The sequence below is a fragment of the Notechis scutatus genome, chromosome 3 (genome assembly GCF_049901735.1).
Source record: "Notechis scutatus isolate UNSWTSFEM ecotype Mainland chromosome 3, rNotScu1.2, whole genome shotgun sequence".
NCBI classification, from domain to species: Eukaryota; Metazoa; Chordata; class Lepidosauria; order Squamata; family Elapidae; genus Notechis; species Notechis scutatus.
This window is the reverse complement of record NC_142011.1, coordinates 210,900,680-210,913,827: the sequence shown is the minus strand read 5'-3', so window position 1 is coordinate 210,913,827 and position 13,148 is coordinate 210,900,680. Positions and strand designations below refer to the sequence as shown.

The window sequence follows — 13,148 nt, the reverse complement described above, 5'->3', positions numbered from 1 at the left end:
GGGTGATCCCATGGGTGCTCCTTCTATTTGTTTGTATTTTTGTCCATTGTAAGTGAAGTATGTATTGGATAGGCAGTGGTTGGTCAGATCTAGGATGTGCTTGGGGGGGTTGTATTTGTTTTGGATGGCTGTCAAGGCTTCTTTTATAGGCACTTGGGTGAAGAGGGATATGACATCGAAGCTCACTAGTAGGTCGCTGGGCTGTAAGTTTTGTTTCTTTATGATCTCAATGAACTGGAATGAGTTTCTTACGTGTGAGTTGATGGATTCTGCATAGGGCTGTAGTTGTTTGGCGAGAAATTTGGCTAGGTTTTGTAGAGGTGAGCCTATGGAGCTGACTATTGGTCTAAGTGGGGTTCCTTCTTTGTGTATCTTGGGGAGACCATAAAGCTAAGGGCATCTGGATGATTTCTCTCTGGGTATGATTCTTTGCTGGATTTCTTCGCTGATGGGGGAGGCTTTTATTTTGGATCTGGTGGTTTTTTCTAGGTAGGTGGTGGGGTCTGTGTTTAGGAGTTTGTATGTGGGGTTTTGGAGTAGGTTCGTTAACTTGGTTTGGTAGTCAGATGAGTTCATAACCACTGTCGCGTGGCCCTTGTCTGCTGGTAGGATTATTATGCTGGTGTCTTCTTTCAGAATCAGGCGCACCTTTCAAATACAGGGTATCCCGGAATTAAATCACAAATTAAAAATTAATTTAAAAGAGGTTTATTTTGAAAACCAAACAAAGTAAAAGGAAACAGCAAAAAAGGGAATTGCAGAAGGGAGATTTAAAAAGGAAGGAGGGACAAAAATTGGAGTAAAAAGGGGGGGAAGAATGAAGGGAAAAAGAGACAATAAGAAACAGGACCAGGAAAAAAAAGAAATATGGAAATCAAATAAAAATGAAAAGAAATTGTTTAAAAGACATAGAGATAATGGTTAATTAGAATTCAGAAAGGGGATTTTGCAAGTTGATGAGGTGCAGTATAAATGAACTGGAAGTAATAAATCAATTAGAAAATAGTGAAATACAGATCATTAAAATGAGAGATTGGAACTGATTGTTTTGTTATTGCAAGGTTTGTTTTTCTTTTTTTTATGGAAATATGCAGAGTTAAACGGAATAACTGGAAAAAGGGGAAATTATGATAAGTTTATTAACTATGTTTAATGAATTTATAAATTACAACTGAAATGAAATAGGATTGTGATTGAGAGAATATCAGTTTTTATGACAAACTGAATAGATTAATTTTTCTTTTTAAAATTATAAATATTTTTTATATAATTAAAGGGGAAATTTGCGGATCCTGACTTGACAGGTATATATATGCAATGTTAGAAGATAACTGTTATTAATTTTTAGGTGATAATTAAAAGTTAAATAATGAGATTTAAAGGGGGATTAATTACATGATATGTAAGCTATAGGGGTGGCACATTCAAATTGGCAATAGTAGGGGAAACTTTCTTTTTGAAATGTTGGAATTGGTGTTGAACTTTTGGAATGATGAATTAAGTATATGCGATGAAATTGCAAACCTGACAGAGAAAACTATAAAGTATAATGAATATGAAGATATGAGAGTCATTTAAAGTTTAAGGAAATAGATTTAAGTAATGAATGGAAAAAATATATAAAATAAGCTGGAGGAAAGTATATGATAAAAATGATAGAAAATATGAAAAGTAATGGTAAGATATCAAATTAAATATGCAAGATGAATATGAAATTAAAGTCTGTATGGAAATGTGATAACCTGGAATCATGCTGTTCACTGAAAAAAGATGTTTTTAATATGTGGAAAACTGAATAAAATTTTTATAAAAAAACAACCCAACACCCCCCCCCCCCAATAGAAATACCTGTAGATTTAACTGACTGGCAGTTGCCATTCCACGCTTGCCTTTTGCTATGGCTCAGGGTTCAGACTGCCATGAACTCTAGGGGGGCTGGATGGGAGGGGGGAGGATTCAAGGAAAAACGACCTCTAGTAAACTATACCTTTCCCAACAAGTGGAGTTAGGGATCCTTCTTTCCTAGACGTATAGGCATTTGAGTCTTCTGTGGGTCTTGGGTGTGTTTCTTATATCGCCTCCTTTGTGTTAGGAATATGTCACCTAACAGGTATTTGGATTAGAAATATATAAACCAGGATAGACATTTTAATACTGTCTCTTTAAGAGCATGCTAAAAACTGCAATTGGATGTGGTTACTCAAACGGCCATAAGATGGAGCCAGAAACCTGGGTTGTTTTAGTCTTAGTCTCAGAAGAGAGTGTGTCTGAGTGAGTATCTCTGTTTCCTTCCGTTGGAAAGTATTGCCGTTCCTCCATTTCTTCTCATTGACTGATATTTCTGGATTTGATGTAAGTTTTTTACTGAACTGTTTTTGACACTGGAATTTGATATTTGGATTATCCCTGGATTGAAAAACTAACTGATTTACCTATGAATGACTTTGGACTGCTTATCTTGACCTTTGCTTTCTGGAAGTAAAAACCTACATTTACTGTACAGTGTATCTGTGTACTGTGTGTGTATTATTCAAACACTACTCTCTATACGTCTCCCTGTATGCGCTCATTCTCCTAAAGGGGAATTACCTCAACACTTTGTAACGGAGTTTTCCACTCTCCCCATCACTCACTCTCTACCTCATGTTGTCCTTTTGTTGTTGTTCTTTTGTCCCTACCTCCTTATATAATCGGTTATCTCATGGTTTTTGCTTGGTATTAGGTTCTAAAGGTCGTGAAGATTGCCCCCCCCTCCCCAAAATGATAGCAAATCTGAATGTTGCAAAACTGTGGGTAGATCAGCAGTTGCTGATTGTTTGATGCCCACTGAGCTTGTTCTCCAATCGGGGCAGTCACTGGAATTCCTTCTGCTTCCACCTCATCTTACTCCTCTGAATTTCTGGAGTTTCTTGTAAACGTGGCTGCTTGCTTTTAGCAGGGTGAAGCCTGATCGATACCCAGGTGACTGTGAGGAGCAAGCTGCTTCTTATGGAGAGTCAGAGAGAGAGGTGGCACCAGGGGGAGGAGGCAGTTTTTGGCAACACATGGTTCCTGCAGCACTGTATAACATGACCCCTCTCTAGTGCAGACTGACTGACTGGGCAGATGGTAAAGAAGGGATGGCATGATCTCCAGCTCGCTCTGCCCACCAGACCCACCCCCTGGAAGACAAGAGTAACATCCACGTGTCCATACAACCAGGATTATTTTGCAGTTCTGAACTTGGGCCCTGGAAATGTTATGTGCTGTTCCAGAACACTGGGTTATGGCAACCACCAGGCTGTCAGAGACCAAGGGGATCGCAGTCATCCGGTAACTCCCTGCCCCACCCCAGGGGGCCATGCTGCCTCTCACCCGCATGTTGGGGTCATCCAAAGAGTGCCTGGCTCGCTCAATGGCCTCCTTGGTCACGGAAGAGTCCCCATTCGAGTGGATCTCCAGCACGGCCATCTGTGGGAGAGGCCAAGATGGAGCCGGGCTGGCCACGCAGGCAGCAGCTGCATTCCAGACCCCCAGCAGCAGAAGTTGGGCAGGGGAAACTTTTCCCATTCAGCCCCTGCAGGCCCTTCTTACCTCCAGCGCACACATCCCAAAGGAGAAGATGTCCACCGCTGTGCCATCGGCCATCTCTGAAAAGCCAACAGCATCCCATGGAGCTGGCATGCCCCGAAACAACCATGCCCCTCCCCCCCAATGGAAGGGGCTTGCTCTCACCTCCGTACTCTGGTGGGAAGAAGTGCAGGTTCCACGGGTCTTCCCGCTCTGTATGGACCAGGCTGTGGAGCTCAGGCGGAAGGGCTGCAGGAGGGGTGGGAGGTCCTTGCTCAGAGGGAGGCCGGGGCAGATGCCGCCCAGCACAGACTGAGGCCAAGGGCTGGCCTTCTGCATCAGAGTGTGGCAGCCCAGAGGAGGTGGCCCCGGACACAGTCCTGAGGCTGGGGGAGGGCTGTAGGGCTTGACTCAAATGGGAGCAAGAAGGGGCCCTTTGGACGGCAGAGAGAGGCGGGAAGAGGCAACCCCAGGCAGCAGCTTCACTTACCCTTTGCAAAAACACAATGCCAGACTGTCGGGGGGAGAGAAGAGAAGATGGCCATTACAGAGATGTGGGGGCTCCTACCCGGAAGCTGCAGAAGAGTGCCAGCCGTGTCATCCTGTGTTTAGGCCTCTCGTGCTAAGCAAACAAGTCCTGGACAACGTGTCAGGCTAAGGCCAAGAACGATGACCAGCCATTCAGCCAGAGGTCAGCTCTTTGCTTGCTTAGGCGCCACAGGCAGAACCTTGCCAGGCTGAGCCCTCGCTACTCTTGGCCTAAGGAATCTGCCCCCGTGGGAGGTTCTAGGCCTCTGTCTGTCTCCTACTTGGCTTCAGGCTGTGCTGCCTCGTGCCCCCTCCCCCCTTTTCTGGAAGAAGCTCCCTCCTGCCTGGGAAATGGGTGTCTCAGCCTAGGCCATCGCCTCCGTGGGCATCATCTCTCGCCCAGGGAAAGATGCTTCCCACCACACCAGGCTGCCCATGGCAGGTCCATGCACAAGAGTTCTTCTTTTCCACGGCTACGGTGGGATATTAGCAGGTCATAGGAAGCATGGGAGAACTTGGATTGAGCCAACACGCGCGTGTGCATGAAAGCAATGGAAAGAGGCCCCCACTCCTATTTATTTTATTTATTAAATTTATATGCCACTCATTTCAGTGTCACAGCAACTCTGGGTGGCTTACAGAATAAGAAAAAGTAAAAATAGGAAACATTTTAAATTAGGAAAAATTAAATAAGCTAAAAATGAAGAGGACAGGTGAGGCGGGTGTGGGGATCTCCTCTCTACCACCCTGAGCTTAGAATGCCCCATCAGGGCCCTGGGCCAACTGCCAAAGCCAAGGCTGCCCTAGAAGGCCATGAGGGTGGGGGCCGACCACACCTCCAGAGGGAGAATATTCTAGAAGGCGTTGGCCACAGCAGAAAAGTCGTCTTGTCCTGGACCCACCAGCCCAAATAGTTTGGACTACGGGATCCAAAGCAAGTGGGAAGGGCCAACCCTATTGGGGGAGACAGTTCCTCGGCTACCCTGGAGCTGTGCCACAGGCGGCTTACAGGGAAGGACCAACACCTTGAGTTGGATCCGGAAGCAAATGAGCAACAGCGGTGCTACAGGCTCCCATAGAGTCTGCACTGCTGCATTCTAGATCCCCTGGGGCAGTTTCTGAATAGCCTTCTAGGATAGCCCCACGTAGAACGTGTTGCAGTGGTCCAACCAAGAGATGACCAGGGCTTCAGGTCCCAGGAGGGAGGGGACAGGCACAGGTCTTTCTCGGGGACCCATGGGGGCAGACTTCCTTTCAGGGGCTCCAGAGACTGGCCCGGCCCACCTTCTTCATACCTGATCCTATTTTGCTGAGCCTGTTGTGCTGAATGAAGATGGTGTCACTGGTGAGGTAGCCGTGGATGATGGGGGGATTGCAGGAGTGCAGGTAACTGCAGGGAAAGAGTGCTGGGGGAGTCCGGTGCCCAACAGGGGCTGCCGGGCACCAGCAGGGCTGAGGAGAGGCTGAGGTGAACCCAGGACTTATTTGAGAGCTAAGGGGATCTGGGTGCACCAGCGCTTCCAGGCCTGTCAGGGAGAGAGCAGAGGGAGAAAGGCCATCTGAGACACGGGTAACCCCTCCACCCAGCCCCCTCTATTCCCAGGCTGTTGGCAGCCTGAGGGCCCAATGTGGCAACCGTGGGGGTCCATCTGCGGCACCAGGGGCCCTGCGCCCAACTTTCTGGAGGGCCCCCTGGAGCAGTCGATGCAAGCGGCGGGGGGGCTCACCCACCCTGGCACTCATCGCTTTGTGGTTCTTCTTGGTCTTCTTCAGGAACTGCTTCAGGCTCCCTGAGGAGACATAGTCGGTGATGAAGATCACCTGCCCGGGAGAGGTCAGAGTGGGTGCCCCTATTCCCAGCCCCACTTCCCGGTCCCCTGGCCTGCCAGATGCTGCCGGCCCTCCTATTGCCCACCAGCATCCTTCCCCTCTTGGCTTCTGAGGGACTTTCCTGGAGCCCCTTATCCTGAGCCCAGCCCCAGAGGTTCAGCAGCCAGCCCTACGGCAACTCACCTGGGCTTTGCTTCCCTTCATGTCCAGCCAGTATTTGTGCACCTTCACGATGTTGGGATGGTCAACAACCACCAGGTGCTCAAAGGTGGCCTTGATCTTCTCCTGTTGGGCAAGCCGCAGTACTTTAGGGGAAGGGAGCCTGTGCCAGGGCCAGCCAGAGACGGGTGCTCTGGGCACAGGCCCCGCTCCTCCTGCGGACCCCACTCACCTTGTGCCCCGTGAAAGCCGCCTTGTCCACGAACTGCAGCTCATTCCACACCACCTCCATGCCTTCATCCGTGTCCATGGCCAGGAACGTGCTCTGGAGCCCTGGCATGTTGCCTTGGTTCACCTGTGGGCATCGTCCAGCTTTAGCAGCCTGGCTGGCCAGAGAACCAATGGGCACCCACATGACACCTGCCACACCCTGGGTTGAGAGGCAGCATCTCTCTTCTCCTCCCTGCCAGGACACAGAGGAGGGGAAGCCCAGCGGCTGGGGCACCCATGGCTCTGCCCGCTGGCTCCGTGTCCTTCCCCCCAGCAGGACTAGGCCACCCAGAGGCCTGTGAGAGGAAGGGGTGAGGCAGGGTGCCTCCTCCTGCCCTCCAGCTGTGCCACCACTGGATGGCCCCCCTTCGAGGGGAAAGGGGGTCTCCCCCCACCCTTTGGGATGGACAAATTTCCTGGGCCCACACGTGACCCATGTGATCTCTAAACTTACCCCATAGGATGAGCCCTGAACCCCCCCAAGCTCAGCATGCTACAGATTGTTACCGCAATCGCCACAGCACTGGCAACACCCCCTGAGTGAGTGCAGCCCCTCCCCAAAGAAACAGGGCAGAGAGCCGTTCTCCTGGGCCCTCCAAGGACAGGACCATTTGGCTGGGCATCCTAGGAGGGGACTGCAGCCACACACACACACACACACACACACACACACACACACACACACCACACCAAGCTTTACAGGAGCTGCTTTAGGAGAGTAGTCCCAGGTCCAAATAAGGGCCCCTCAGGAGTGAGGTGGCTGCCTGAAGTTGCTGCCAGAATCCTCTCCTCTGCCATTTGCCAGCAGGGCTGCCAGCGTCTTGTCTTCCCAGGGGGAAAAAATCGCTTCTCTCCTGCAGAAGCCAAGGCTGGTTTGCCGATTCTCTGCTCCTTGATGGGCTCCCCTGGGCTGAGGTGGGCAGCAGGCATCCCAGGAGCCCCCTGGCTCAGGGGAACCCAGAAGAAAGGCAGCCCTTCCCCTCACCCCCTCAGGGCCCATGAGGAACCGGGGTTCAGTAGTGGGACCCCCAGCAAAGGGAGGAAGCAACCGGCACTGCCGACTTGTTTTCCTGAGACTGGAGGCTTTGGATGCGCCAGAGCGGCTTTCTGACAGCAGCAGCAGCAGGAGGAGGAGGAGGAGGAGGAAGAGCACCTCCTCGGCCCAGACCCCACTTGCACCCCCTTCCCCACTCACTTCTGATGGCTGCCAAGGCAGCCTCCTCTTCCTGGCCTGCGTTTGGGTAGATCCCTCAGTGGATTCACCCACCATGTCTTTACAGCTTGCAGGCAGGGGTGGGATTCTATTGGTTTGGCCCGGTTCTATAAAACCGGTTGTTAAGGTTCCCGGTAGTTTGGAGAACCGTTAAACGGTTCTGGCTGGCCCCACCCCTCTCTGCCCGCTTCTCCGCTCCCTGCCCAGTCGGTCTCTATTGCACATGCACAACATCATGCGCATGCGCGACATGCCTGCAGCCTGCTTTTGCCCGCCAGGCCAGCCATTGCTGCCTGCCTTTTGCTGCGGCAAAGCAAAAAGCTTACAAGTCCCCCTCCCTTCGGGAAATGGCTGCTGGGCAACAGAGAAGCAGCCTGGTTGAATCCTGTTTCTCTCTGCTGCCCAGGAGCCGGTTCCCGAAGGGAGGGGGACTTGCAAGTTTTTCGCTCTGCCGGGAGAGGCTCTCCCAGCAAGAGCAGGTGAGAGAAGCAGCCTGATGCTGACACGAGCCTCTCCACTGATCTGCCTGCTCACAGGTAAGCCTGCAAGTCACACCCTCCCCCAATGTCCCTGGGGCTCCCTGGGCCTCACCCAGTCTACCTAGCTGCCCCCCCCCCCAACATCCCCGGGCTCAGCTGGCTGGCTAAGCCGCCATGCGGCGCTCTCCCAGCTCTCCCTACCACGTGGCAGTGCTCCAACCGGTTAGGCGGCAGACCCAGCTGCTGCCTGTAAGCAGCACCATCACCACAGTGTCTCCATCGCTTCTGCCCGCTTCTCCTGGGGGCAAACAGGAGGCAGCCAGGTCTGCCGCTGCCGCTGCATGCAGAGGTGTTTTGGGAGGCCTTGGGTGAGGGGTGCTCAAGGCTCCGCTGCAGTTGCACACCACCCCCTCCTCCCCCCTTTCTTCCTTTTCCTGCCTCCCGCTGCTGACTGAAGCTCACCGTATCACAGTTTGTCCCAGACCAGGTGAGTGTGTGTGTGTGAGTGAGTGAGTGAGAAAGAGGGGGGGGGAAAGAGAGATGGAAAGAGGGAGAGGGAGAGAGGGAAAGAGGGAAAGAGAGAAAGAGGAAAAGGGGGAGAGAGAGAAGGAGAAAGGGGGGGGAGAGGGAAAGAGAAAGGGGGAAAAGGGGAGAGAGAGAAGGAAGAGACAAAGAAAAGGGAAAGAAAGAAAAGGAGAGAAAAAGGTAGAGAAAGGGAGGATGGAAGGGACAGAAAGAAGGAAAAAGAAAGGAAAGAAAGAAAGAAAAAGAGGGAGAGAGGAGAAAGTGAATGAGATATATGAATGGATAGATAAATACATGGAAAGGGAGGGAGAGAGAAAAAAAGGAGAGGAAGGAAGGACACAAACCCTGGCTTCAGAAGGCTCTTTGAAGCAGCACAGAAATCTAGGGCTGGCCTGCAAGGGATCTTGGAGGTCATCTAGTCCAACCTCCTTCTCCAGCAGGAGATCCTTACAGAATCCAAGCAATAGCAGGGTTAGAAGGGTGTGTGTGTGTGTGTGTGCGCGCGCGCATGACTGTCAAAACTCCAAAAACAGGTCAAGTAGCTCTGGGGAGATCAGTCATAAATTAGAACACGTGCTAAACAACTGGCCATTAAGCGAGGACCACTTGTATTTGCCAGTCACCCAGCCACGTGACCAACAAGCCATGGCCACAAATTAAGCCACGCCCACAGAACTGGTTGTTACAAAATTTGAATCCCACCCCTGCTTGCAGGTAAAATTAGATCCTGGGTTTTAGTATTGTTTATTTCTCAGGGATAATTTATAGCAGTGGGAGTCAACCTGGTCCCTACCGCCCACTAGTGGGCATTCCAGCTTTCATGGTGGGCGGTAGGGGTTTGTCCCCTACTTTATAAATCACCATTATTGTGGAACCGGTGGGCGGTTAGAGAAAATTTCACTACTAACAGAGGTACAAAAGTGGGCGGTAGGTATAAAAAGGTTGACTACCCCTGATTTATAGGGTGTATTTTAACATATTTTTTTAGGCATTTTGATGAACTCTCTTGATACTGGGTGAGCATCAATCCCTAAGTGTTCATCCTAAAACACTCAACTAAATAAACAATACACAAGAGGAAAAACAAGTCTGCCCAGGGAAGGGAAAGGAAACCACTGCCACTTCGAGGGCCCTTCACCCCATGCCTAGCTAGCCCCACCTTTCGCCCTGCCCTGTGGGGAGAGGGCAGGGGGCTGCCATCACCAAGGAGAGCATGGCCTGGGTACCAGCACAGCCTTTGGATGAAGCCATTGTCATGGCAACTGCCTGCAAGATCCAGGAGGCCATCCCGCCGGCGGCGATTCTTTGGGGAACCCAGGGAGGCACCAAGGACCAGAATGCTCAGGACCGAGTGGGTGGTTTGAGAAGTGCCCCCCTCAGAGAACAGGCATTCCGGGTTTCCACACGGACACCACTTCCGTCCCCCAAGCAAATTGCATGTTCTATGTTTACTGGCGCTGTAGAGTCAGGATGGGACGTACGACCATTTTGCCTGACCTACATCTGGCCTAGAAATTATACCCACCCCTTCCCAAAGGAACATGGAGATGCCCGAAAGAGACTGGGCAGAAGCATTGGCCTGGCCTGGCACAACAGAAGCGGGTGAGGAAGAAACTCAAGAGCGCCCTGCCCAAGCTCTCCCGGGCTTTCACAGAGCCCAGATCAACTCAAGTGGGGCGCTCTGTCGGGGGGGGGGTGGTCTATTTCCTGACCAGGTCTTCCTCGAAGGGCCGACAGGTGGTGCATTGCTCCTTTTCCAGCAAGGCAAAAGGGCTGCTCACCTCCGCCCCACCCCAAGGCTGCCCATGAGCAGCAACAAAGGTTTCCTCTGAGGCGGCGAGAAGCAAAACTCAGGGAAACACAGCCAAAGCTGTGGAGAGCAGCAGCACAGGGGATACGGCGCTTGTCTAAAGTGCCACACCGGGAAAAGGCCCAGCCCTGCCCTCCCCTCCCTGGGAGATAAGCAGCAGCAGCTCAGCCAAGGCCAGGCTCCACCTAATGCAGGGGGAGCCATAGCCTCTCCTGGGGGAGCCAATGAAGGGCAAGAGCCAGCAGATGCCCTTCCCTGACCAGCCTTTCAAGATCCTTCCTCATCAGTGACCATCCGAGAGCAATGGGGGGTGTCAGCTGCAATAAGCCAGGAAGCCTGAGGACTCCCCCATTCGGCCCCCTCCAAGAGACCCGTTGCAGCTCCCAAACTGGCCATTGGAAGAAATATGGTGGAGGAAACTCAGGCGACCCAGAGCCCCACCCGAGGCAGAGGGCCCAGGGGGGCTCCTTGACAGAGCCAGCCAGCGGCTGCTGCTCTCAGCCCCTCACAAGGGTTCCCAGGGCAGCCTCGTGGGCACAGCTGCTGCTGCCAGCTAAAGTCAGGCCTGGCCTAGGAGCTGGCGGAACAAGGCCTGTGGGTGAGCTGGGAAAGAATCCCACTTGCTCTCAGGGTGAAGGTGACGGGTGGGCAGCAGCCTGAAAGACCCTGGGCAGGCAAAGTGCTCACCTGGGAAGCTCTCCAAACCCCACCCAGGCGCTGCCAAACAAAGCCCGGCTGGGAAGCAGCTGCCATGTACTTGCAAGGCCGGTCCTCCACTCTGACCTTCCCGCCCCGTTCTCCAGGAGAGGCCCCTTGGAGGACAAAAGGCCAGGGTGGCTGCTTGCTGGGGGTGCTGGGGGTGCTGGGGGAGAGGACCCCAGATGGCCTCTGCCAGGGAGCAGGAGAGGAAGGACAAAGGGGGCAGCTCCAACGAGGGGCAGGAGCCGTATTGCTCGATCTGGGGTAGCTAACCAGGCAGCCACTTGAGGGCAGGACCTCCTGCCAGGAAGAAGGACAGGCAGGGTAGGAACCTCCCCCCTTGGGATGATATTGTGCAGGAGTCCCACAAGCCCCTCCTCACAACGAGGCCAGGTGTGCACCCTCCCCACCCCTCTGCCCAGGGAAGCTTCTGCGCTGGTGCCTTAAATTAGGCTGAATGGCCAAATTCCAGAGACCCTGCGATGCCTTTGCTGGGCGGGCAGGCTGAGGAGGAGGAGGATGACGACGACGATCCTGGGACAGTGGGGCAGCATTCCTTGACACTGTCCCCCCCCCTTCAAAGTAAGGCTCCTCCACCCGCAGAAGGCCCGCGGAGGCCCTTCCGGGCAGCGGGCAAGGGATGGAGAGAGCAGGATTTGGGCAGCATTGGGGAAGAGCGCTTTGCCCCAGCTGAAGAGCTGCCGCTTCCCCTGCTTCCTCCTTCCGCCGGCAGCCAGTCGAAGGTGCTGGGTGACAAGAGCCGGTGGTCAGGAGGGAGGGTCCTCGTGTCCCGGGATGGCGCCCTGATCCCACCACTGAGGGCCTGGAACTGCCGGGGTGCAGCCCCCGCCCCCCACTCTCCTGCCAGGCGGCTCCAGGCGCTGACAGAGCGGCCGGCGGGTGCGGTGGGGCCGATGGGTGGGGAGAGAGCTGGACTGTCTCAGCGAGCCTACCTCGTGGGGTGAGCGTTGTAGGCAAAGGCTGGAATGAGAAACCCCGGGTCCGGTAGGAGCTTCTGAGGACCGGGGAATGCAGTTCGACCGGGTCATAAGTAAACCAACACGTAAAATGGTCTCGTCGGGCAGCGTTCCTGCGGATGAGGTGCAGGCGAAGGTCATCCAGTCGGGCCGCCCGCTCCCGGAGGCATACCCGCCCCTGGGACCGGGAGAGTGGCGCGGGCGCTTGGCTGCCAGCTCCCCCGCTCCTCCGCGGCGCCCCAGCCTGCGGCTACCTGCTCCTTGCGCTTCTGCCAGCGGCCATACGGGCCCTCCTCCAGCACCTCGCTTTCGTCCTCGCTCTCCTCCTGCGCGGCTGCGCGCGCCTGGTCCGCTTCTGCTCGCCCCAACGTGGCTCGCTCGCCGCTGCTCCCGGGAGGCCCCTGGACGCCCAGCTTCCGCGCCTCTTTGCTTCAGGGTCCGTGCTGCGCAGCTGGGCGTTGCCACGGGGCGGCGCGGAGGATCGCCCGCCGCCGCCCAAGTTAGTCCGGCCGTGCCTCGGTGGCCCCGCTCGAGCACACCAAGCCGCCGCCCTTGCTGGGCTGCCCCGCCAGAGGGCTTCGGTGTTTAGGGGCTGGTCGTGGAAGCCCCTTCCGTTTCATGTGGGGTGGGGTCTCTGCCCCTGGAGAAGGGGCGTCAGGCTGCTCAGACCTGGCCTCTGGTGGTGGATTTGGACTCCCTGCCTGAGAAATATACACTGCTCAAAAAAATAAAGGGAACACTTAAACAACACAATGTAACTCCAAGTCAATCACGCTTCTGTGAAATCAAACTGTCCACTTAGGTAGCAACACTGATTGACAATCAATTTCACATGCTGTTGTGCAAATGGAATAGACAACAGGTGGAAAGCAGAGGCAGGTAGCAAGACATCCCCAATAAAGGAGTGGTTCTGCTGGTGGTGACCACAGACCACTTCTCAGTTCCTATGCTTTCTGGCTGATGGTTTGGTCACTTTTGAATGCTGGCGGTGCTTTCACTCTAGTGGTAGCATGAGACGGAGTCTACAACCCACACAAGTGGCTCAGTAGTGCAGCTCATCCAGGATGGCACATCAATGCGAGCTGTGGCAAGAAGGTTTGCTGTGTCTG

The 13,148-nt window shown here is 53.7% G+C and overlaps 1 protein-coding gene across 1 annotated transcript in view; it reads right to left on the bottom strand.

The window, feature by feature from the left end:
• The window catches only part of NRBP2 (nuclear receptor binding protein 2), a 36,263-nt gene extending 23,892 nt beyond the window's left edge, over window positions 1–12,371 (bottom strand). Inside the window, 10 exon segments of the mRNA XM_026689012.2 lie at window positions 3,355–3,450; window positions 3,574–3,629; window positions 3,715–3,798; window positions 4,040–4,063; window positions 5,373–5,483; window positions 5,552–5,603; window positions 5,809–5,898; window positions 6,091–6,192; window positions 6,299–6,421; window positions 12,294–12,371. Of these exon segments, the coding sequence (XP_026544797.2) occupies window positions 3,355–3,450; window positions 3,574–3,629; window positions 3,715–3,798; window positions 4,040–4,063; window positions 5,373–5,483; window positions 5,552–5,603; window positions 5,809–5,898; window positions 6,091–6,192; window positions 6,299–6,406 (723 nt within the window). The 5' untranslated portion in view covers window positions 6,407–6,421; window positions 12,294–12,371.
• Between the last annotated feature and the right edge of the window lie 777 nt (window positions 12,372–13,148).